The sequence below is a fragment of the Ahaetulla prasina genome, chromosome 9 (genome assembly GCF_028640845.1).
Source record: "Ahaetulla prasina isolate Xishuangbanna chromosome 9, ASM2864084v1, whole genome shotgun sequence".
Classification (NCBI taxonomy): Eukaryota; Metazoa; Chordata; class Lepidosauria; order Squamata; family Colubridae; genus Ahaetulla; species Ahaetulla prasina.
In genome coordinates this window covers 33,287,566-33,312,104 of record NC_080547.1, presented here as the reverse complement: position 1 = coordinate 33,312,104, position 24,539 = coordinate 33,287,566, and the positions used below count along the sequence as shown (strand labels likewise).

The following is a 24,539-nucleotide window of genomic DNA, read 5'->3' as shown; positions in this document are numbered from 1 at the left end:
CACTGCTTACTAAAAATTGTCTGCCCTAATAGAGTTTAGATAAATGATGCAATTAGTCGAACCAGCAAGATGTTCATGGTTTAAAATGAACAATTGCACAGTCATATTCACGAAGCTGGCTAGCTCCTTAGTAGTTGTCTTATATCCTTTGATGAAACAACTGCTGTAATAGATTCCTGGCTTCTTAAAATAGCATTGTTTATGTGGTAGTTGCAGCAAGAAATGGGAACTTTCATGTGTGAATCAGGCACCATAGATAGAACATTCCGATCACATAGCAACACTTCCCATTAGTCTCGAGTCTTTTCAATCTCTCTAAAGAACAAGATTTGCATCATAAGATGTTCTCTTGCTTCCACACAATTGCCAGAGATCAATGTGATGGAAACATGAGAGTAGGCCTCTCGGCTAGCTCAGCCATAGTTGTGTCAGACGCCGTGAGAAGAAACAAGCCAACTTGGTTTTCTTTCTGATAATGACTTTGTTTATTGGGTCTGCTATAAACCAGGTCTCAGTAAAAGTCAAGGTCTCTCTGTATAAAGTCAGTGCTGAGAGCTTCTGCCTCTCAGCCCCTTTTTAAACATTCGACACTGCTCATGCCCCGCCCTATGGCTGAACTGCTCCATTGATTGGATGCCCGGCTGCTGTCTCCCTCCTCGTCTGACAGCCTCAGTTGCCATGTCATCTGCTAAATCCTGGAACTAAAGCAGCTCATCCTAATGCCCAGTCCCCATCTCCCTCTATCCCGGCCAACAGTGTGCAGATTTCTTTCCCATGCTTGCCAAATGCAGATCCCTGCAGCCCTCAAACAAGTCCTTGATATGTCATCCCTTTGGATCTTTGATTAGGGGATCCCATGATCCGTATCCCAGTAGCGTCATGTGTCAAGCCGGAGCCTTTTTGGTGGCTACTTATAGGATTTGCAATTCTGTAGCAGAAAGTCAAGCAGTTTCCATTTTCTTCTATTAATAACACTTTTCTACGTAGCTTTTCAAATCTGTAGGCACATTCAAATATTTTTCTATCAGCCTTTCTGACTTCCTGCATCTCACTTCAGACCTGGGGGGGGCCTCATTTGTGATTTTTTTTCAGATCAAGGGCAAGGCACCAAAAGGTAAAAGCAAACAAAACTGAGCACCATATTCTCTACTACCTTGCAAAGGAGCTCAGAACAACTGCAAAATGGTATATTTTTAAACATTCAGAGCAGGGGGCGCAATGGCTCAGTGGTTAAAGTCACTGAGCTTGTCAGCTGGAAAGCTGATAGCCTGCAACAGAGGAAGCTCCCGTTACTTGCCCCAGCTTCTGTCCACCTAGCAGTTTGAAAACATGCAAATGTGAATAGATAAATAGGTACCACCTAGGTGGAAAGGTAACAGCATTCCATGATTTATTTTATTTATTTTATTTATTAAATTTTTATATGATCTTAGCATATAGTCATGCTGGCTACTATGACCATGGAAGTATCTTCAGACAATGATGGTTTCCTTGATTAAGAAATGGAGATGAGCACCACCCAAAAATATTGGATACAACTGGAAATTAGCAGCTTTTAATCCATTTCCCCCCAAATGCCTAGTTCCCCCCCCCTCTCGTAGCTATATTATGAGAAGATCTAAAAGAGAAATAATGGTACATTATAGACAATGCATTTGTTTACATACTGCATTTTGGTTCAATTTGTTAAAATCTCGACTTCAGGAAATATTAACAAAGCTGGAAGGCTATTGTGCTATGTCCTAAAATTGTAATGTTATTTCTTTTTTCCATCCTTTTCTGGTCCTTTATGGTCCACCGTACCCAGCAATAGTCAAGATGCTGATAGCATTCAAGTTTATGATGTATCCGAAGTTGGCAAGAATAGCAAAAAGAAAGAGTGCAATTGAATGATCACCCCACCTATCAATAGCATTTAAACATAATGTACCATCTGGAAAATGCGAATTTTTGCCTAGAATAGTATATAGCAAATGGTCTTTGTTTTTGGTCTGGAGGTTAAAAAGACCCAGACAGCACACATTGGTTGCAATGGCTCTCAGAAACAAAACAAAATAAAACCCAAAGCATTAGATGACTATGAATTTTTTCGAGATTTATGGTATCCCATTTCACCCCTTTCCCCCACAAACTGAAAGCAAGATATCTTCGCTCTTGTGGAGCAGTTCCTCTATTTTTATTTCATTTCAATTTATTTTTGCAAATGAACCTTGTCATAAAACTTCATGAAAATGGATGGAAGAATGATTAGAATCCAGATGCTGCCAAGCATGTCTGCAGAAGTAAAGGATTTCACAGACAGCATCTTGAGAAGCACGATGAAGCTACATACCAAGATCTCCCTGTCATGACTTCCTCCCATGAAATCTTGGGAAACTCTGAAAGTTGGCAGAAAAATCCTAAGTGGGATAAAGGGAAGAGAATTCAATTTCTTAAGTCCTGGTCTAGATAGAAGATGTGAGAGAATTCAAGTTCTTTAGAAGCACTGGATGATGCTGGCAAAGACAAAGGTTTCTGGGCCGTTAAAGGCACACAATATTTATACTTTGGAATCTTTTGCCTTGCTGTTGAATCCGGTGGAAGAATGCAATTATCAGGAGAGTACAATTCATTTTGAATCTTGATTGATTCAAAGAGCCAAGCTACTTCAAGTTTACAATTTGTGCCCTTGAATCAAAGATTTGAAGTCATAATAAAAGCACTGGGGTTTGTGCTCAGCAGCCCATCAGATCTCTGAACTGATTCAAGCCACCTGATTCAATTTAGCATGCTAAATGACCTTGATGATGGAATTGGAAGGGGTGATTCAATCAGGTTACCTTTAAATTTGAATCTTTGCATAGTCCTTTTAATGAATGTACCCAATGGGATTGATCCAAAACCTTCACAGGAGAATCCTTACAGAGGATTGTGATTGCTACTGTTCTGTGATTGTTAAGCAGTTGGACTAGGATGCAGGATATTCAGGGTCAAATCTAACTTCAGGTGACTTTGAGCCAATTACTTCTCCTTGGCTCTGTCTTCCCCAAAATACTGCTGCATGAAGAGGAAAAAAAGGACATTATCCTGTGCATATTATTTTCATCTCCTTGGGGAAAGGTAGGTTGAAAGCTACTGGATATAAATCAATGAACAGATGAACCAGAACAGGTGAACCTGAAATACATTAGTATTTCTATTTTCAAAGGTGAGAGAATGGTCTGAAGCATCCACAGATGGAGGACATTCCATCCCAAATATGGTTTAGTGCTTGGAGTGATAAAAGGGATCATTTTCTCTCATTCAAGGTAGCGAAAGTAATGAATTCAAGTTGAATGCAACAGCTATTTCGGAAGTTTGAAATTCATCCATTATTTACGGAGCTGTTGAACAAAAGGCAACACAGAGGGGAAATTACATTGATGTGGTAAGCAGTGAGAAGAAAGTGTCTTGGTAGGAATATCTGTGAATGTGGGTATCTTCATTTGAATGTTCTACCACTAAACTTGTCAGAGCTTTAACGATCAGCTTAATGTCTTATTATTTTATAAATTAGTCTACCGTGCTGGGAAATGTGGAAGGAAAGGGAAGAAGGGAATGATCAGCAGCAGGGTAGATAGAGTAAGTTACAAAGGCATTGGATGCACCATTGGAAAACCAGAAAAAGTAGGTTGGAGACAGTTTGTCATGTCAATATCTATGTAATTGCTAAGTTGGCAGTGACATGATGGTACATAATCTGGGATGCCTTATGCACGGTCACTCACGCCCTCGTGACATCTCGTCTGGATTACTGCAATGCTCTCTACATGGGGCTCCCCTTGAAGCTCCCCGGAGGCTTCAGTTAGTTCAGAATGCGGCTGCGCGGGTGATAGAGGGAGCCCCTTGTGGCTCCTGTGTGACACCTATCCTGCGCAGACTGCACTGGCTACCTGTGGCCTTCCGGGTGCGCTTCAAGGTGTTGGTAACCATCTTTAAAGCGCTCCATGGCATAGGGCCGGGTTACTTACGGGACCGCCTACTGCTACCGAATACCTCTCACCGACCCGTGCGCTCTCACAGAGAGGGACTCCTCAGGGTGCCGTCAGCTAAGCAATGCCGTCTGGCGACACCCAGGGGAAGGGCCTTCTCTGTGGGGGCTCCCACCCTCTGGAACGAACTCCCCCCAGGACTTTGTCAACTTCCGGACCTCCGAACCTTCCGTCGCGAGCTTAAAACACACTTATTCATCTGCGCAGGACTGGATTAGATTTTAAATTTATATTGGTTTTTAATGGGTTTTATTATTTATATTGTTTTTTAATAATTCGGCTATGTAGAATAAGTTTTTTAATTGTATTTTAATCTGTATTTATATGTATTTTTTACTCGCCTGTGAACCGCCCTGAGTCCCTAGGGAGATAGGGCGGTATATAAATGTGATAAAATAAATAAATAAATAAATAAAATAAATCCTAACCATTGGGCAAAGCTGATTTTCCATTGCTTGCATTTCTATCCCCCTGTTCTGCCCCTCCTCATGCTTCATTTCCATTCATAACTCAGAAGGCAATTCACATCTCAATGACGCCAGAGGTTAAAAAATGAATATGCTAATTATTCATTTGCGGAAGCCAGAACAAATATAATAGGAGCAATGGAACCGAGTCATCTATGTATTTAGCTTTGGCCAACCTTAGTCTTCTTAAATAGAAAGTGAAATGTTGAATAAACACCTACTAAGAAGCCAGGAAGGAACAAATATACTTTCTGTGCCTAAGTATGGTCAATTCCTGGGTGAAAAAAGTTCCAATCATAACAATGTGGTATATTATATGCTGGTATAATATACTGGTATATATACTGGTATATTATATACAATGTATTTGAGACGGCGTAATGAGATATCCTGATCTACTGAGACAAAAGGCAGTTTAAAAGGGGGGAAACAAATAGGACCCAGCCTACTAAGAGCATGCCATGAAAAATCTGAGCATTGTCCCCAATTTATGCATTTTCCCAAAGACAAACATTCCCTAACCCTGGTATACATTCTCACCCAAAATTGGTCAGAAACTGTCTTTTTTTTTATAAAAAAAAATTGTAACTGATTAGGGAAAATGCTTTAAGACATGGGAACTGTCGATATTCCCTATATTTATTAATTAATTTAATTTTAACAGTAAATACAATTAAAACCAATAGTGGAATAAATCATATAAGAAACTGGCTACTGAATTAACCAATTTTCTGAGTTGCACAATACTCCCCATCATAACCATTTCATGCTAAGCCACAAAAAATTAACCAAGATTAACATGTCCAACTCTGTTGTTATGTTATGTTATATGAACTGTTAGCTATGTAACTGCCAGGTGCAAGGAATCAGAATCACATGTTAAGTTCTATTTCAAAAGATTTATTGCTCAAGCCTATACAGAAGAATCTAGTCAATTACATTCTTTAGCCAACACTAAATTGTCGCTAAATAAGAGTCAGCAGAATTCAAGGGAGGCTGGACTTGGATCGCTTGTGGCAACATCATGATGCCAGACCAATTCCTCTCTTGACTCCACCCCCAGGTTCTGCCTGTCCTCCTCCTACAATAACTGACTTGGATTTTTATTTATTTGTTTATATTTCATATTTTTTAACCATCCATCATCTTGAGATAGAGCTAAGTCTTGGCTCTATCCAATTACTGGCCCAATACTTTCAAATTTTGGAAGGAGACACTCCGCGCACCCCTCCCCCCCCGGTATTCTACTCCAAAGCTGATGGGGCTCTCAGTTAAATAATAATCTTGCACACCACTTGCACAGAGAGATCTTAGAAAGTCGGTCAATAGATTCCCAAGTTGGGATCTGGAGGAATGCAGTTCATTTTTATCTCCCTCGTAAATAACTCTGAATTTTACTTACTGGATCTCCTTACAGGAATCTTGCCAAGGGCCAGACATGAGAAGAAAATCAAACAACAAGATTCTAAAGTAATGTGGATCATGCAAAGATAGAAATTCTGTAGGCAACTGTCCTTATAAGGCAGGGATGGTGAACCTTTGAGGCACAAAGTGCCCAAACTGGAAGGCGCGTACGCACGCATGCACACGCATGCACACGCACACATATGCCAGAGCACCGGAAACCCGACGACCAGCTAGCCGGTGTACATGCGTGCCTTGAAAACCTGAAGACTAGCTGGCCGGTGCGCATGCGCATCTCGGAAACCCGACGACCAGCTGGCTGAGCTGGGGTGACAGCACGTGTGGCCACAGAGAGGGCTCTGTATGCCACCTGTGGCACGTGTGCCATTGTTTCGCCATCACGGTTATAAGGGCTCCTAGTTATGAGGGTTTGCATTTCAAAATGACAAGCATTTTTTTAATTTTTTTTTATTTGTTTATATTTCATATTTTTTAACCATCCATCATCTTGAGATAGAGCTAAGTCTTGGCTCTATCCAATTACTGGCCCAATACTTTCAAATTTTGGAAGGAGACACTCCGCGCACCCCTCCCCCCCCGGTATTCTACTCCAAAGCTGATGGGGCTCTCAGTTAAATAATAATCTTGCACACCACTTGCACAGAGAGATCTTAGAAAGTCGGTCAATAGATTCCCAAGTTGGGATCTGGAGGAATGCAGTTCATTTTTATCTCCCTCGTAAATAACTCTGAATTTTACTTACTGGATCTCCTTACAGGAATCTTGCCAAGGGCCAGACATGAGAAGAAAATCAAACAACAAGATTCTAAAGTAATGTGGATCATGCAAAGATAGAAATTCTGTAGGCAACTGTCCTTATAAGGCAGGGATGGTGAACCTTTGAGGCACAAAGTGCCCAAACTGGAAGGCGCGTACGCACGCATGCACACGCATGCACACGCACACATATGCCAGAGCACCGGAAACCCGACGACCAGCTAGCCGGTGTACATGCGTGCCTTGAAAACCTGAAGACTAGCTGGCCGGTGCGCATGCGCATCTCGGAAACCCGACGACCAGCTGGCTGAGCTGGGGTGACAGCACGTGTGGCCACAGAGAGGGCTCTGTATGCCACCTGTGGCACGTGTGCCATTGTTTCGCCATCACGGTTATAAGGGCTCCTAGTTATGAGGGTTTGCATTTCAAAATGACAAGCATTTTTTTATTTTTTTTTATTTGCATTTATATCCCGCCCTTCTCTGAAGACTCAGGGCGCCTTACACTATGTCAAGCAATAGTCTTCATCCATTTGTATATTATATACAAAGTCAACTTTTATTGCCCCCAACAATCTGGGTCCTCATTTTACCTACCTTATAAAGGATGGAAGGCTGAGTCAACCTTGGGCCTGGTGGGGCTTGAACCTGCAGTAATTGCAGGCAGCTATGTTAATAACAGACTGTCTTAGCAGTCTGAGCCACAGAGGCCCATTTCACTTAAGAACTTGTCCAGCAAGAAATTTACTCAGGTGCCCTATTCACAGAGGGGGAAGGAGAACACTGTGTCTCTAATCTTTTTTTTTTTTTTTGCATATGCTTATGATTTCTTGGCAACCACATTCCAATATTATGACAGCTAGGGCCCACAGAATTAGCCCTGTGATGACTTCCCTTTGTTGAAACTTAGCTATGTTACCCTCAGGATATTTGCCAGACTTCACTGATTGCTCTGAAGGGAGAGTGAAATTTGATTATGGCTCTCGAATTGCATGGTTTAAATGGAGTCTCTCGGGAAGCTTCCTAGAATTTGAAAGAAAAAAAAAATCAAAATAAAGGCTAGCTTTCGTACCAAAAGAAAAGAGAGTCCCGTGTCAAGATTAAGTTACAGAAATATCTGGATAACCTTCTACTTATTTTAATCAACAGCAATAGCACTTCAATTTATATGCTGCTTTAAAGTCCTCTTTAAGCATTTTACAGAGTCAGCCTATGGCCCCCAACAATCTGGGTCCTCATTTTAGCAACCTTGGAAGGATGGAAAGATGGTGAGTCAATCTTGAGCCAGTGAGATTCGAACTGCCAAATTGCAGTCAGCTGGCAGTCAGCAGAAATAGCCTGCAGTACTGCACTGCGCCACCGTGGTTCATCAACCTTTCAAGTTAGTTAACCTGATTGACTGGAAAGAAAGTACAGACATTCTTTGACTTATGACCAAAATTGGGAGCATTGTGATGTGAGTCACACCTCATTTTACAACCTTTATGCCATGCTTGTTAAGCAAATCATCGCAGGGGATAAGTGAATCACACGGTTGTTAAGCAAATCCAGCGTTTCCCATTAACCTTGCTTGTCAGAAGCCAGCTGCGAAGGTCACCAACGATGATCACATGATTCCAGGATGTTGCAACCTTCATAAATATATGTTGGTTGCCAATTGCTTGAACTGAGGTGGTGCAGCGGTTAGAGTGCAGTACTGCAGGCTACTTTTGCTGACTGCTGGCTGTCAGCAATTTGGAAGTTCGAATCTCACCAGGCTCAAGGTTGACTCAGCTTTCCATCCTTCCAAGGTGGGTAACAATGAGGACCCAGACTGCTGGGTGCAAGAGGCTGACTCTGTAAACCTCTTAGAGAGGGCTGTAAAGCGGTATATAAATCTAAGTGCTATTGCTATTTTGATTGTGTGATCATGGTTATGCTATGAATGGTGTGTGCAAGGACCTGCTGTAAGTAACTTTTTTTCAGTGCTTTTGCACTGTTAAGTTTGCTAACAAATGGTTGTAAGTGAAGGGCTATCTATCTGTACATAGAAACATGTCAATAAAAGAGAATATTTGCAGCTCAGGGTTGACATGAGGGGTCCTTGGTGCTCTCTGAGCTTGACTGTTTCCTTGCAGAGGTTTCATTACCCAAACTAGGTTGTCAGCTTTGGAAGTCATACTAGGTCAGCGGCTTCCGCGCTGCCACTTTCCCATGTGTGGGAAAGTAGGAGGGGGGATTTGGTAGAAGGGGCCATTAGACATAATAACATTCTTCCTGCTGGTCAAGGTCAGGCCGAGCCTGCATCCGGAGAAGGAGTGGCCGGAGTGATGTCTCGAGACGGGACGGTTGGCGATTGGAGCATGTGACCGGCAGAGGGGTCATAAGGGTGGAGATTTTGGGGTTTGTACTACTGAGGGAGGAACCCAGGGGTGAAATCTAAAAATTTTCCCTACCGGTTCTGTGGGCATGGCTTAATTGGTGGGTGTGGCTTGGTGGTCAGGTGACTGAATGGGCATGGTCAATAATAATAAATAATAAAAATAATAAAGTATATCAAACTTGGGAGGCACCGGTCTACCTTCTTTAAAAATAGAAGCCCCGGTCTACCAATTGCCTTTTACTGACAGGCCCCGGTCTACCTTCTTTAAAAATACTACAGCGCTGATCAGCTGTAGTACGGCCCTTTGAAGTGCCGCGGCAGTCATTTAAGGGTGTTTGCAGCTATATCACCATCGAGTGCTTCAGGGACAGAGAAGAAGAACAGCGAGGCGTGGGCAGTTAGGGGGAGCCAGGGATTTTTGTTACCAGTTCTCCGAACTACCTGCCCCATCACTACTGGATCGCGCAATCCGGTCCGAACCGGGAGCATTTCACCCCTGGAGGAACCGGAACCCCCAGTTTTGGTTTTCCTCCAACTGTGCCAGTTTACCTATGCTAGTAAAAGAACTTTGAAAGATGTTGGCTTCGGAGTCTTTTCTGCAGGAGGGGTTTTCTGGAACTCTGACATAGGTAACATCACCAGTGGTAGTATGGGAGTGGGCTTTGCTCTCAGTTTATATTATATTTGGCTTGCTCTATCAGTTGGTGGAAGTGGTTTCAATGTGGTGGGGTGGGGTTTTTTTTGTTTGTTTTTGGGTTGGGTTGTTTACTTGGCAGTTCTTTGATTGGGGTGTTGTTTACTTCTTGATTAAACATCTCTAACATAGGAACTCCTAAGGAACTCCAAGGCTGGATATAGCAATGGTTTGCTTCAACACAATTTGTTTAATAAACAAACTATGGGGTAAGTTCATATGTGATGCCAAATTCAAAACCAGAATGTGAAAGCAAATTTAGTCAACATCTCTAAGACTTCAGCCAGTTAGAAAAGTCATCAATAAATCATTAACAGCGGATTCCTATCAATTTAGTAACTATAAATAATGCAATTACTTTTTAGAAGTAAATGTATATGAGGGCTGCTAAAGCAACAATTGTAAATTTACTAGCAAGCACATCTTATTAAACAGAAAAACATAAGTCACCTTGTCGTGAGATGGACATCAAATAAATTTAATAAATAAATAAAAATAACGTAAATAAAGCTGCTTTAAAGAACAAACTTTCCATGTTACTATGTTTTTTATTTTCAGAATAACAGGTTCACTGGCAGAATTTCTTAATCATTAATTTTTATTTGTTATTTGCCTTTTATGATGGATAAACAATCATTTTAAAAGAAGAAAAAATAAATAAACCTAGCACTCAATTGTTTCTAATACACATACTAATCATAATATTTAGTTGGACCAGCTGTTCACACAATTCCAAATTGTGATTACTAAACTGCCATTCTTTGGGTTTAATAATTTTACTGTTTGATGATGTGTACATAAAGGAAGATTTTAAAGATAAGTTAATTGATTTTGTAGGAAGAAAAAATATAATAAGATTCCTTTGTTGAACTGAATTACAGGCTTTTCAAAGGTGTTTAAGTAAAACCTTGACATAAATACTACTGGTGAACAGATAATCTACAGAACGGCATTTCCTGAGGTTGCTGAACAATTAGAATAGAATAGAATAGAATAGAATAGAATTTTTATTGGCCAAGTGTGATTGGACACACAAGGAATTTATCTTGGTGCAGATGCTCTCAGTGTACATAAAAGAAAAGATACCTTCATCAAGGTACAACATTTATAACACAATTGATGATTAAATATTAATTAAAAAAATAATAATCCTGAAAATTCATTTTGTCCCTTGAAAAGAATGAATGGAATTAATAATTGAAGGACATATCTGAAGTTAAATAATATTTTAATTATTAAGATAGTGAACTTTGCTGAACACAAGCCCTTGAAATAAATGAAGGACAGATGAAAGAGGATTTAGCATTTTTAACCAAAGCCTGCTTTCTTCCCCCAAACTGAGTTTGCTATTCAAAAGTAATAAAACAATAAAATGGATTACAAAACTTATTGTTTGCATTAAATGAAATCCCGCCACTCCAATTAAACCTTTTTCCTAAAAGTATTCCGCTCAGTTCTTACTGCCCACTCTCTCATATTTCAGCCCCAAACTAGGTATTTAATAAAGTTAAGCAGAAGTAGATTAACCTCTCTTTTAAATTAATTGAATCAGGCTGCATCTTGATGAATTTTGTTAAAGCACTCTTGGCATTTGTACTCCCCAGAATTAGATGCCAGCATTTCAAAACTGCTTAATCCATCCACGCCTCTGGGCACGCTTGGCCACACTTTTTAGGGTTTAACATACTGACAATTTTAAAGCTCTACCGAGTATGAACTAGAACTAATTCAATATCCAGAATTTGTAAAAGATGTTTCATTCAAAGTATCTCCAAAATAGGAAGAAGAATTCTATGCAGTTCTTGGCTATTTTTTATTTTTTGCTTTGTGCAACTCCATATTTTATAGGTCTGGATTATAATTGTTGTAGCAGAATTTGTTTAAAAGAGGGGAAAAAAATAATCCTCATAGTTTTGAATAGGAAAAAATAAAACGCAAATGTTAGCTCAAAGGTGCTTTTTTGTTCAAAAGGCAATTGGATTATTTTTTTTCTTTGAGGAAGAAGAAGAAAACGAAAAAGAAGAAAAATCTTCTTCTTCCTCAAAGAAAAAAAATAGTTCAGTTGCCTTTTGAAGAAGAAAGCACCTTTGAGACAACTGTGACCTGGATGACTGAGAATCTCCACGGGCAACACGAGTGATAATTATACAAATCAGAAATAGTTGATACGATTTGTTCAACACACTTATTTTGGCTCCAAGCTAAAAAGCATTGCTAGGATTGTCCATCACAGTTGTGGGTGTGTGACTTGCTAAATTCCTGTAACAGTTTCCATCCACAATAGTCTGCCGCGTTCTTGAGAAACGTCAGCTCATATATCTTACAATACGCACACACAATATATATGGAAACACACAGTTTCATAATTCCAAGTGGAACTCCAGTAAGAAGGAACTTCAAATAATCACCAAGTAAACCATCTGCAATTAACAGCTACCAAATGACACGACCACAATCTATTGGTTTTATAATGAAATTTGTTCCCCAGAGTGACTTGGCTATTATTAAAACTGACTTTCATATCAATTTAAAAAAATCTACTAAACATTACAAAGAAAAGGTGCCTTTTTTAAACAAAGAAATTCTGGGCATTGACATAGACTTGCATACATAAATTATTTCTTTGAGATCTATGAATCCACTCGAGGATTCCACTCAATCAGAAATTCTAACTAGAAAAGTGGCTACTAAATCAACAGATCTATGAGCTGAGAAGCTATTTCCACCTCTGTTACTTTAACATGGCTAATTGCTATTTTTCACTGCTGTTAATATTCTTATTATTGTTTTGCTGTCTCACCTCCACACATTTTGGCAATAATCAAGCAGTTGAAGACAAAATGGCCTAAAAGCACCATTTTTTAGAATTATGCTTCTTTTTCTTGAACCCAATGTTATGCGTTTCCAGAAGAATCCCTTCTTACATTCAGCTTTTTTCTTCAACTGCTTAGTATTTAAATCAGCAAACATTTATTTGTTAGTGGACTCTAATCTAAGCTGTACCCAAGCACTATGATTGCCATCCAAATGTTTAAGTCAGGGGTCTCCACACTTGGCAACTTTAAAAACTTGTGGACTTCAATTCCCAGAATTCTTCACCCAGCAGGAACGGCTGAGGAATTCTGGGAGTTGAAGTCCACAAGTCTTAAAGTTGCCAAATTTGAAGTCTCCTAGCCTAAATTATAGAAGGCACTTAAGCTGTCTGAAGGAGATCAAGCAGGATACCTCAACATTATCATATCCAGCATTTAAAACAAATATCAAAATTCCTTCTAAGCTGGGAATGACATCGATTGAAAGCAGGACTTGAACTGTTTCCAGATGCATTTTGCCTGTGTAATTGCTCACTTTTATTTCTGAAACACACACATTAAGACCTTTCACTGGTATCTTACTCATTTTTAATGTCTTTTTTTTTTTACAACTCAACATATATAAGAGAAGAATTGAAGATGTCTCCGCTTAGCTAGAGTTGTATTGGATCGGGTTGTCCATGATCTTTTTTTTTACAATTTTCTCCAGCAACAAATGCTAAAATAATTTTGATAAACCCTCATAAATAAATTTCATACATTTGATAGAATAGATAAACTTTTTGAAAATCACAGAAAAGATAAATTCTTACAAATAATAGTAAGACAAGTTCAATGCAATCCAAAGCTCTATCTTGACAGTAAATCTTTTGAAGATTGGGTCTGTGTATGTTTACTCAAATGTTACCTGGACTTCGTGAAAGGTGAACCCCAAATAGATGTGGGGATAGTTGTGTGTAGATAGATAGATGTTTGCGTGACCTGCAGAAGGCTAGAAGTCAAAAACTCTTGCCATTTACTTAGCCATCAAAACAGCTGATTTGTTGATCGTTGCCTATAAACTAAGTTGCTGAAAATAATAATAAATGTTTGAGGAGAAGCAAGGGGAGGAGTTTGGGGTGAAAGGAATTGTGAGCTTAGCTCTAGTCCGGGGAGCACGAATTCCTAGCCTGATTATGTTCCCAGAGGCATTCTGTTATTAAGACCATATGTATCCTTACAGGTTCTGAATGGTTCGGCTCAATATCCTAGTTTTAAAGAGTAAATCCCACAAATATGAAGATTTCACGGAATGATGCCCAGTGAGCCACGTTGGTTTGATAATCTCCTGTTTTCATTATGACTCCAACACGATGCAATATCTGAATTTCTTATCAAAAACCAGAATCATCGAGATCCCTATGACCAGTGCCCAAACCCCATCTTCTTTTAGCCCAGGGGTGTCCAAAATTGGCAACTTTAAGACGTGTGGACTTCAACTCCCAGAATTCTGGGAGTTGAAGTCTACAAGTCTTAGAGTTGCCAAGTTTGGACACCCCTGTTATAGCCAGTGCCAGTAATCACCTAGCTGCTTAACTCTGTATATGTACATCCTCAACAGTAGAGAAAAAGGGCACAGGAGTACAAAAATAACATCGTTCATACATTATAAATTACCTATATATGACTCAGCTCAGAATGGATGTAAATTCCTCATTAACGTCAGATGAAGAACTCATCTAGAATCTCAGATATTCAATCCACATCACACAACCCCCACATTCTCATCGGCCGATGTATTTATATTTTACTTACCAATTGGCATGATTAAAAAGAAAGGAAGCCAACACAGGATGAAACATCCCACAACTATTCCCAAGCTTTTGGCTGCTTTCTTCTCCCGAGAGAACTTTAGAAGCCTTACGGAAAAATTGGACTTGTGCTTGGTGGTAGGGGTAGCTCCTGCAGCTTCAGTGTTGTTCTTGCGGTGGATACGGAGGGTCACTTCTTCTGAACGGGACCTCTCAGTCTTCAGGCCACATGACAATCCTTTGCTTTCCCTTCTGGCTACCACGTATACCCGGCAATACATCACCAGGATGATGACCAGGGGGAGATAGAAGGACCCAAGAGCAGAAAACAAGACATAACTTGGGTCAGTGTTGATCTGGCAGATTTTTTCATCTTCTGGAGCTGGTTGTCTCCAGCCAAAGAGAGGACCGATGGATATCACAAGTGATAATGCCCACACACACAGCAGAGCCAAGAGACCTCTTTTTTCGGTCACTATGGCTGGGTATCTCAGTGGGTAGCTCACTCCAATATATCGGTCTATAGAGATGACACAGAGGCTCATGATGGAAGCTGTGCAGCACAGAACATCAACAGCTGCCCAGAGGTTGCAGAAGATCCTCCCAAAAGCCCAGTAGTCCAGGATGTCAAAAATAGCAGAAAAGGGGAGAACAGTAGAAGTCAAGAGGAGATCAGCCACAGCCAAGTTGATAATGTAGTAATGGGTTACGCTCTGCAGATGCTTGTGACAGGCTACTGAAAGGATAACCACAATGTTGCCCAGGACCCCAAAAACAATCAGACCTCCAAAGATGACTCCTAATAATATGGCCTTGGAAATATTTACTTGCTCCACAGTCTGGGTGCAATTGAAGCACTCGGGGGCAGAGATGTTCTCAGAGGTCAGTCCCATTATCAAAACTGGTTAATGTTCATCCAGTGTGTTTGTGATCCTCTCTGCCCTTTCTCTGAAAGAGCCAAGAGCAAATATTTGGTAGTGTTGGGAGAAGCTTTATTTCCACATTGTAGATAGAAACTAATTGGAAATACTAGTCTGGCTTCTTTATAAATGCAGAGGAGAGAGCAAAACCTTAGACTAATGACCATATTTGAAAATCCACATTTCTTCTTATGCATTTGCTCTGAAGAAAAAACATAGGCATTCCTTGTCCCATAAATAATTCCAAAGCAATTATAATGGTTTTCTTTAGAACAGTCTCTTTGAAGTTTACCATACCTTGCTGGACGTTTGATGTTGAAACCATATTAAAGACTGAACTAAAGACTCCTTTCTTAGTTGCTGTTTAGTTTTTAAAATAATACCCATTGAGCCATGGTTTTTGTGACTAAGCAAGGAAAATTGCAGCGGAGAAAGGCCATCTACTTCCAGACTGTTTAAAAAGTTCTTCACGGAACGATGCAGCACAAATAACAGCAGAGTATTCTTCCCTCTTTCTTATGTCTTCTTCGTATTTGACTTTGAAAAATCTTCCCAGGTGAAAAAAGATTGCTGTCTGTCACTCTGGCTGACACTTCTCAATGTCTAGTCTTTTCATCCATGACTAACTTTATGATTCCAAGTTGCCGAAGAAGCTGTAATGATTGTATAGCTGTGACACCTTGACCTTGCATATAATCCTTTTAACAAGCAATGGTTATGGACCTGCTAGGAACTCGGAGGAGATGGTCATCTGTGCTCTTCTGCTTGACAGGTGAGCTCTTTCCTAAAGAAGTCAGAAGGAGAAAACACATTTCAAACACCAGGCTTCTCATTGGGCAAATATCCCGACAGCAATATTTCCCCAAAACTAGGAATCAAACTTGTCTGAGTTTTTATCATCGCATACGGATTGCTGTTGACACTGCTTGCTTATCAATTGATGCTCCTCAGCCTGATTGCTGCTTATGTTTTTTCATCAAATCACACCTTTGAATACTGGCTAATAAAAATGTTGATCTCTGACAAATTGGCCATTGATTACCCTGCAGCCTCCCCCCCCAGGAAAAAAAAGTCAACATTGGGCCTTTTAGAACAAGCAGTTCTATGCGTGCCTTCTTTCAGTGAGTTAACTGCAAGCAAAACAGTCTGCAGCTTTATGTTAAGAAGAAATTATGGACATCTCCATGTTAGTTTGCAAAATAAGATAACCGATATTCCAGTGGTTTCTCTTCCACTTCCTGCTCTACGCTACAAATGAGCCTTATGTTAACTGAAAGGATAACGGAAAAAGCTCCGTTTGCGATCGGAGATGCATGGCTGAAGTTGCGATGCTTACTATGGATGGAATTCTCCTTGCAGCCCGGTTTTTATTTGGCCTGATCAAAACAGGTTGATAGGTATCAGGGAATGATCTGTTCGAAATATCTGAATTTAGCTCTGGGCTCAGTAAGAAATACCTTCAGCGTAGATGATATCTATTGTAATACGCATGGGGATCTCTAATTAAAAGGAACAAATAACAATGACTATAAAGACCAATTGCTTATCTAAAACTTCTAAAGGTGAAGAGGAAACACTATTGGACTGTATTTGGCAAAAGAAATCTTCTCATATTTTAAGATTAGAATGCTGGGCATTCATGGAATGGAATGGAACGGAACAGAACAGAACAGCATTTTTTGAGCAAATGCATGTTTTCAAGCAAGCAATAGCATGTTGTTCTTGATGTCCCAATTAGGCTTGTACATTAGACCAGGGGTCTCCAAACTTGGCAACTTTAAGACTTCTGGGAGCTCCCAGAATTCCTCAGCCAGCAAAGCTGGAATTCTGGGAGTTGAAGTCCACAAGCCTTAAAGTTGCCAAGGTTGGAGACCCCTGCATTAGACCACAATAGGAAATGTATCTTTGGTGAAATCAAAGCATTATTCTCTACAGAGGACAGATCAATATCTCCACAGACTCAGTTTGGGTGCTCCAAATAAGCAAGCCAGTTAGCTGCATAATTTACTCATTTAGTTTCCACAGATTTTAAAATTCCCCTCCTTTCCCACCATGCTAAGCCCAAGTAATCATCCCATTGTGTAACATCTCTTCTCTTCACAGGTTCTCAGAGTTTTTCCTTTATCTTGGGTTTGGCTAATCTTCCTATGGGATTCCAGATTTTGTTGGATTCCAAGTTCCATTAATGCTAGTCAGAATGGCTAAAGGTATTGGGAATTAAGGGCTCCTGGAAGTCACTAGGTTCTTTCTCTACCTTTTAATTTAGAGGTGGGCAACCATGTTGTGGCTGATGGGAGGAAATAATGTTTTTCTCATTAGATTAAATTCGTTACGTTATAGATTATTATATTATTCTTTGGCTGTCGAATGCTTCTGGAGTCTGAAATTGATGCCATACGAGACACCAGGACTGATATTTTGAAACTCTGGTTTGTGGGTTGTGATTTTCTTAATAGGGGTGTTAAGCTTATTATGGATCTCTTTTTATTTCCCAGAAAAAAAAAAAAAAGAACACAGTTGGAAATTATACCAAGGTAATCGGTTGGTTTGCTGCCAAATTTCAGTGCAGAAATCTGGGGAAATTCTAGAGGCTACAAAAAGTTTAGGGTCCACCGATCGCCCATTGACAAGAAGTTGTCAACCCAAATTTGTTAGGCAGGGCCTCTGTGGCTCAGACTGGTAAGACAGTCTGTTATTAACAGCAGCTGCTTGCAATTACTGCAGGTTCAAGCCCCACCAGGCCCAAGGTTGACTCAGCCTTCCATCCTTTATAAGGTAGGTAAAATGAAGACCCAGATTGTTGGGGGCAATAAGTTGACTTTGTATATAATATACAAATGGATGAAGACTATTGCTTGACATAGTGTAAGCTGCCCTGAATCTTCGGAGAAGGGCGGGATATAAATGCAAATAAAATAAATAAATAAAAAATAAAATAAGAGAACAAAAACGATTGGCAGTGCAAAGCAGACCAAAACAAAACAAAAGGCATAGGACCATTCTAGACCCCTGGATTATTAGCATGGCATTGGCATCCAGAACAACAGCGAAGTGTCCTTCCAGCTACATCTGGACAGTCCCAAGAACGACACCTAGGACACAAAACATGTTTTGTGTTCCTGAGCTACGATTTCGCCAAAGGGCTGTTCCCAATTAAGAATAGCAAAGAAAATAACATCACACAACTCTTATAGGAACTCTTCTCTATAAGATTAATAATAGCAGGGGGGGAAAAATGAAATCATGCATGAGTTTGACCATATCTGCCATAAGTAGGGTACAAATACACATGCATACACACAAGTCACAGCGCTGCTGCTTTAGAAATGATATTTTAAACTTAGATTTTGTTCCTTTAGGGCTGGGGGGGATTTCTTTCCTACGGCATGGGTCAAATTAACAGCAAAGTGCAGAACATTGTGTTATTGCCAGTTGTTGCTGACTTGAAGGATCATTGCTCTTTGGATACTAATGGGTTTTGCATACAAATAATATACAGAACAGATCTGTTGGGCGCCTTGCATTTTCTGGCCTTTTGGACCCACTGTTTACAACTGTTATCCATGTTTGTGGGTAGAAGCTTGGTCAACTAAGGACAACAATCTATCTTTCTGATAAGCTAAACTCCATGTAGTGAAAAAAGCACCCTCCTTGTCTTTAATAGGAGACACTCCTCTTGCAAATAGAAACTTTGCTGGGTAACCCCAGGATAACAAATGATAATTAAACTAATAATTAATAGAAGATCATTTGATTTTTAAACGTATTTTTTTAAAAAAAACAAAAATCTTCATCCAGTCATTTTTCTTTTCTTTTTATAAAAAACGTATCCCTTCTTTAAAAAGCTGACGATGCTTCTATTGCAATGGAGAAAATAGGTGAAAATCCAGACATACCTTTACTGGGGGAACAATTCATAGCCAATTGGTAACTGAAAAAATAAATGTGGCCCCAACACCACCAAAAACAGGGCTTGGGGGAGTGCGACCCAGTATAAAATGTTAGGAACCGATGGATATTAGTAAGCAGGCATGCAAATAGAAACATCACAACATATTTCTAGTCAATTTTCCCTTCATTACGTCTTCTCTGTTGATTGTGGTGGACTTGGGGAATGAAATAAATACGAGAAATCCAGAAAACGTAGGATGGAGGCATATCCCAAACAGGGAATAAAAAAAAAATGTTGTCAACCTTGTCAACATTACTTGGAGGGAGGGAGGGAAGGAGGGAGGGAGGGAGGAAGGAAGGAAGGAAGGAAGGAAGGAAGGAAGGAAGAAAAAGAAGGAGAGAGGAAAGGAAGGAAAGGAGGAAAATAGGCAGGTATATCATCTTTAGCTAAGGACTTCTTTTACATAGATATCAAAGATCTCCCTGTACTTACCTCCTTCAAGCTCCTGAAACCCTCCTGTTGCAGGGTGGTTGAAAGGGGACGAATCCAAGGCAGTCATCCGAATGGCACAGTGGGACACTTCGCTTGCAAATAACAATAATGAAATAAATAAATCGAAAATAAATCAGCATCCCCCCCCCCGCTTCCCCCTAGTACATTTTGATGACTCACAATTACATGAATTCCCTCTGTCCCAGTGGCTAAGGGTGGCTGAGTGCTGGTTTTATGATACCTCCCTCTTCCTCGGTGAATAATGCTCCCCTGCTCGACTGTCAAGGAGAAGCAGTAACTTTACTGTGCTGTAGGAGCCGATGCAGGCAGCTCTAAGGTCCCTGTTGTGATTTACCGTAATCTCTGGCTGGTTACCGTATTTCATCACCAGAAAGGGCACTTCTGACAGTTGTCAACATTTTTTTCGGTTGACTCCTCTTTCTTTTCTTTCCCTCCCTCTCTCTCCCTCTCTCCCTCTCTCTCTCCCTCCCTCCCTCCCTCTTTCTGTATGAGTCTGAGTCTGCTTGTCAGCTGTGAGCAAATACTGGTTACTCAATCTGCTTTAGAGAAGGGGGGGGGGAAAGGAACTAAGTGGCAAAGGAATACTACAGCAAGCTAGTGAGAAGCTAGTTAACATTTACACACCACCTATGGTATTTACGCTGGGTGTTTGCACGTTCTGAATTACAGATAAATGCAGTTTGGTAAGGGTGAGGTGGTGGGGGGGAGAAGAAAGGAGCAACAAGATTGTGAAGAAAAAGATGTACATCGTATATATGGGTGGGTGTGTATTTGTAGAATGTCAATTGCCATTGTTCAACATCTATATGAAGCCGCTGGGTGAGATCATCAGTGGTTTTGGGGTGAGGTACCAGCTGTACACAGATGATACTCAGCTGAACGTCTCCACCCCTAACCACCCCAACGAAGCTGTTGAAGTGTTGTCCCGGTGTCTGGAGGCCATGCGGGTACGGATGGGGAGAAACAGGCTTAAGCTCAACCCCTCCAAGACGGAGTGGCTGTGGATGCTGGCATCCCGGTACAGTCAGCTGCAGCCGCTGCTGACTGTTGGAGGCGAGTCATTGGCCCCAATGGAGAGGGTGTGTAACTTAGGCGTCCTCCTGGATGGACGGTTGTCTTTTGAAGAACACCTGACGACCGTCTCCAGGAGAGCTTTCTATCAGGTACGCCTGATCCGCCAGTTGCGCCCCTTTCTAGACCGGGATTCCTTGTCACTTCTCGCATGGACTACTGTAATGCTCTCTACATGGGGCTCCCCTTGAAGAGCACCCAGAGGCTCCAGTTGGTCCAGAATGCGGCTGCGCGGGTGATATAACACCTCTCCTGCGCAAGCTTCACTGGCTGCTTGTGGTCTTCTAGGTGCACTTCAAGGTACTGGTTACGACCTTTAAAGCGCTCCATGGCTTAGGACCAGGATATTTACGGGACCACCTGCTGCTACCATTTGCCTCCCATCGATCTGTGCGCTCCCATAGAGAGGGCCTCCTCAGGGTGCCATCAGCCAAACAATGCCGACTGGCGGTCCCCAGGGGGAGAGCCTTCTCTGTGGGGGCACCTACCCTCTGGAATGAGCTTCCCCCAGGACTTCGACAACTTCCTGACCTCTGGACCTTTCGCCCCGAGCTGAAGACGTATTTATTCTTCCGTGCAGGACTGGCATAACAGGGAAATCTATTATTAATTTTATGGGGTTTTTAATAGCTTTTTAAAGTATATTTTAACAAATGGGCCAAATTGAATAGGTTTTTTAAAATTGTTTTTTAACTTTATATTGTATTTACTTATTGTGGTTTTATCTGGCTGTAAACCGCCCTGAGTCCTTCGGGAGAAGGGCGGTATAGAAATTAAATTATTATTATTATTATTATTATTATTATTATTATTATTATTATTATTATTATTATTATTATTATTGTTGTTGTTGTTGTTGTTGTTGTTGTTGTTGTTGTTATTATTATTATTATTATTATTATTATTATTATTATTATTATTATTATTATTATTGACTTTGACAGATTCATACCAAGAGGGGACCCAATTGTTCTTGCTGAAAAAGCATGTTTTATTTTAGAAGAGAATATATGTAGCTCAGGGTTGAACTATGGTGTCCTTGGTGGTCTCAGAGAATGCTTGTTTGCTTGCAGGTGATTTATGATTGACTAGGGAACACCACTGGAGCACTGGTAATGTTAACTACTCAGGTGTTGAAATGTTGGCAAGCCAAGCAACCAAGCTCAGAAAGCACCAAGGACACCGCATGCTTTCTTTCGACAAAGAACCAAGGTTGTTTGGAACCTTCTTCCATCTCCTTCCTATCAGAACCTTCTGCCCAAGCCTTGTGTACAGAATGAGGTCTCCTTGGGCTTATGAGAGGGCATCCCAGGGAAGGTTGGAGGCACCTGTTTTGTAATAACTTGTCAAAGAAGGGGGTAAACCAGGTTGCAGGAATTGAGTTGGCACACTGTTCCCTTCAAGGTGCATGCCGACACATTTGATAAGGGATCAGCACCTTCTCCAGAGCGCGAAGCCGAGCAAAGCACCATGGTCATTTCAGCTTGCTTTGGGATGGGTAAAGGTAAAGGTAAAGGTTCCCCTCGCACATACGTGCTAGTCATTCCCAACTTTAGGGGGTGGTGCTCATCTCCGTTTCAAAGCCGAAGAGCCAGCGCTGTCCAAAGACATCTCCGTGGTCATATCGCTGGCATGACTCAATGCCAAAGATGCACGGAACGCCGTTACCTTCCCACCAAAGGCAATCCCTATTTTTCTTCTTGCGTTTTTTCTGTGCTTTCAAACTGCTAGGTTGGCAGAAGCTGAGACAAGTAACGGGAGCTCACCCCATTACGCGGCAGCACTAGGGATTCGAACCACTGAACTGCCGACCTTTCGATCAACAAGCTCAGCATCTTACCCACTAAGCCACTGCGTCCCTTTGGGATGTGTAGGACAACATTATTAATGGGACAGTTTTTAGGGAGAGCTTTACCTGAATCTTATAGATTAACAGAGTTGGAAGGGACCTTGAACCTTCATCAAAATGAAACACACCTTTGAAAATTTGCACCATCCCACGAATAGGCATCTGACTTTCTCTAGCCAGATCTTTAGTTGTTTTGTCCAGACATCTCTTTTTGCAAAAAGGCAGGCTTTTTTATGGCTTCCTTTAATGTGATTGTTACATTTTTGATTAGCTGTTGGGTGATTATTTAAAGAGATACATATGCTGCTCTCTTTCAAATACTTTTGAAGCAGTTTGGCACGGAAGATCACAAAACATTTTGAAATCGGCACTAGGAAAAAAAATCTAAAATGATATGATTGCATTGCAAAGTTGGAAACCTACAGAAGTGTTAAATAGAGAAAGCGTAAAGTTTCCTCCGCAAATCACTTGTTCTTCACATTTTTCTTTTTCTCAGTGTGTCAAAATAAAAACTCCAAGGACAACCCTTTCTTCCTCTCTGTGGCAGTTTTTGATTTATTGTCTTTATCTGGCCACCTATATAACTTTCCCCCATTACATTGTTCAGGCAGGGAAGACCCCCCGTGAGTCAAATAATTTTGACTGGCAGGGTGCAGGAAGATGGCCTTCTCTGCTGCTGTCCCTGCAGTGAGGAACATCTTGCCCTCTGAGCTGAGAAAATCCCCCCAATATGTTGGCCTTCCTCACAGCCAGCATAGATCTATTTCAAGCTATTTAGTTCTCATCAGCTAGCCATACCCTACTGGGATTCGAACCTGGGCTTGCTTGCATATTAGGCAGATATATTAACCTCTAAGCCACAGGTTCTCCTTGCTTTGTTAGCTTTACCAGGGGAAAGATTAAACGGTTTTTTTTTCTATCGAAGCAACCTGGTCTACCCAAATATGGGAGGGATACTGCTTCCTTTTCGAATCCCAGAAGGGTATGGCTAGCTGATGAGAACTAAATAGCTTGTAATAGATCTATACTAGTCTTCCTTTATTAAAGTAAATATAAATTTAACACAAAATAGTTTGTTGTGAAAGCGACTGCCTGTGAGGGCCTGTGAGGGCTCCTGAATTAGGGCTGAAAGGCGAAAGGGAAGCAGTATGCTCCCTCCCATATTTGGGTAGACCAGGTTGCTTCGATAGGAAAAAAAAACACTTTATGTGTGTGTGTGTGTGTGTACATGTCTGTCTGTCTGTCTGTCTGTCTGTCTGTCTATCTATCTATCTATCTATCTATCTATCTATCTATCTATCTATCTATCTGTCGTGTCCCACTCCTCCGCTGACGGCCGGGTCAGGGAAATCCGAATCAGGCTTGCCTCTGCAGCTCTGCCCAAAGTCCTAGCAAAGTCCTCAGAGCAGGCAGGAGACCAGTAAGTGACTTCAGCAAGATAAGTTCGACTTTGCCTGACTCAGAGACTGCCAGAAAGCAGATCCTTTATATAGGCCATGGGGTGTGGCTCCATGACTCAGCACTCATTAAGGCCTGCCCCTCCCTTCCTTCTGTTGCCTCCGCCTATCCAGCCTTCTGATGCGAGGGTCACACCAATCAGCAGCTGTTGGGAATAAACCCTCCTCAGGTTCACATGCTGTGGAGGAGGGGGAGGGGTCTAGCTGCTCCGTTTGCCTGGGCATGGAGCCAGGGCTGGGGCCGGGAGATGCTCCTTCTTCTGCAGTTTGTGTGGGCATGGAGCCAGGACTTGGGCCGGGAGGCATACATTCCTCAGTGTTCGGGAGCAGGTAAGAAGGCCCCGGCTGCTCTGAGGGCGGGCAAGACACAACACTATCTATCTATCTATCTATCTATCTATCTATCTATCTATCTATCTATCTATCTATCTATCTATCTATCTATCTATCTATCTATCTATCTATCTATCTTTTAAATCTATTTTTAATGCTTAATTTTATGGATTAAGTTGTACAACCCC

At 41.1% G+C, this 24,539-nt stretch overlaps 1 protein-coding gene across 3 annotated transcripts in view; it reads right to left on the bottom strand.

Annotated features, from left to right (window-relative positions):
• ADRA1A (adrenoceptor alpha 1A) overlaps positions 1-19,959 on the bottom strand; it is a 52,978-nt gene extending 33,019 nt beyond the window's left edge. Inside the window, exons 1-4 of one of the 3 annotated variants that reach the window (XM_058194689.1) lie at positions 19,801-19,959; positions 19,621-19,707; positions 14,321-16,020; positions 2,333-2,399 (exon numbers count right to left, since the gene is read on the bottom strand). In XM_058194689.1, the coding sequence (XP_058050672.1) occupies positions 2,333-2,399; positions 14,321-15,209 (956 nt within the window). In that variant the 5' untranslated portion in view covers positions 15,210-16,020; positions 19,621-19,707; positions 19,801-19,959. Of the gene's footprint in view, positions 1-2,332; positions 2,400-14,320; positions 16,021-19,620; positions 19,713-19,800 lie in introns of all 3 variants that reach the window. The other 2 variants (XM_058194687.1, XM_058194688.1) reach the window with 2 other exon arrangements.
• Between the last annotated feature and the right edge of the window lie 4,580 nt (positions 19,960-24,539).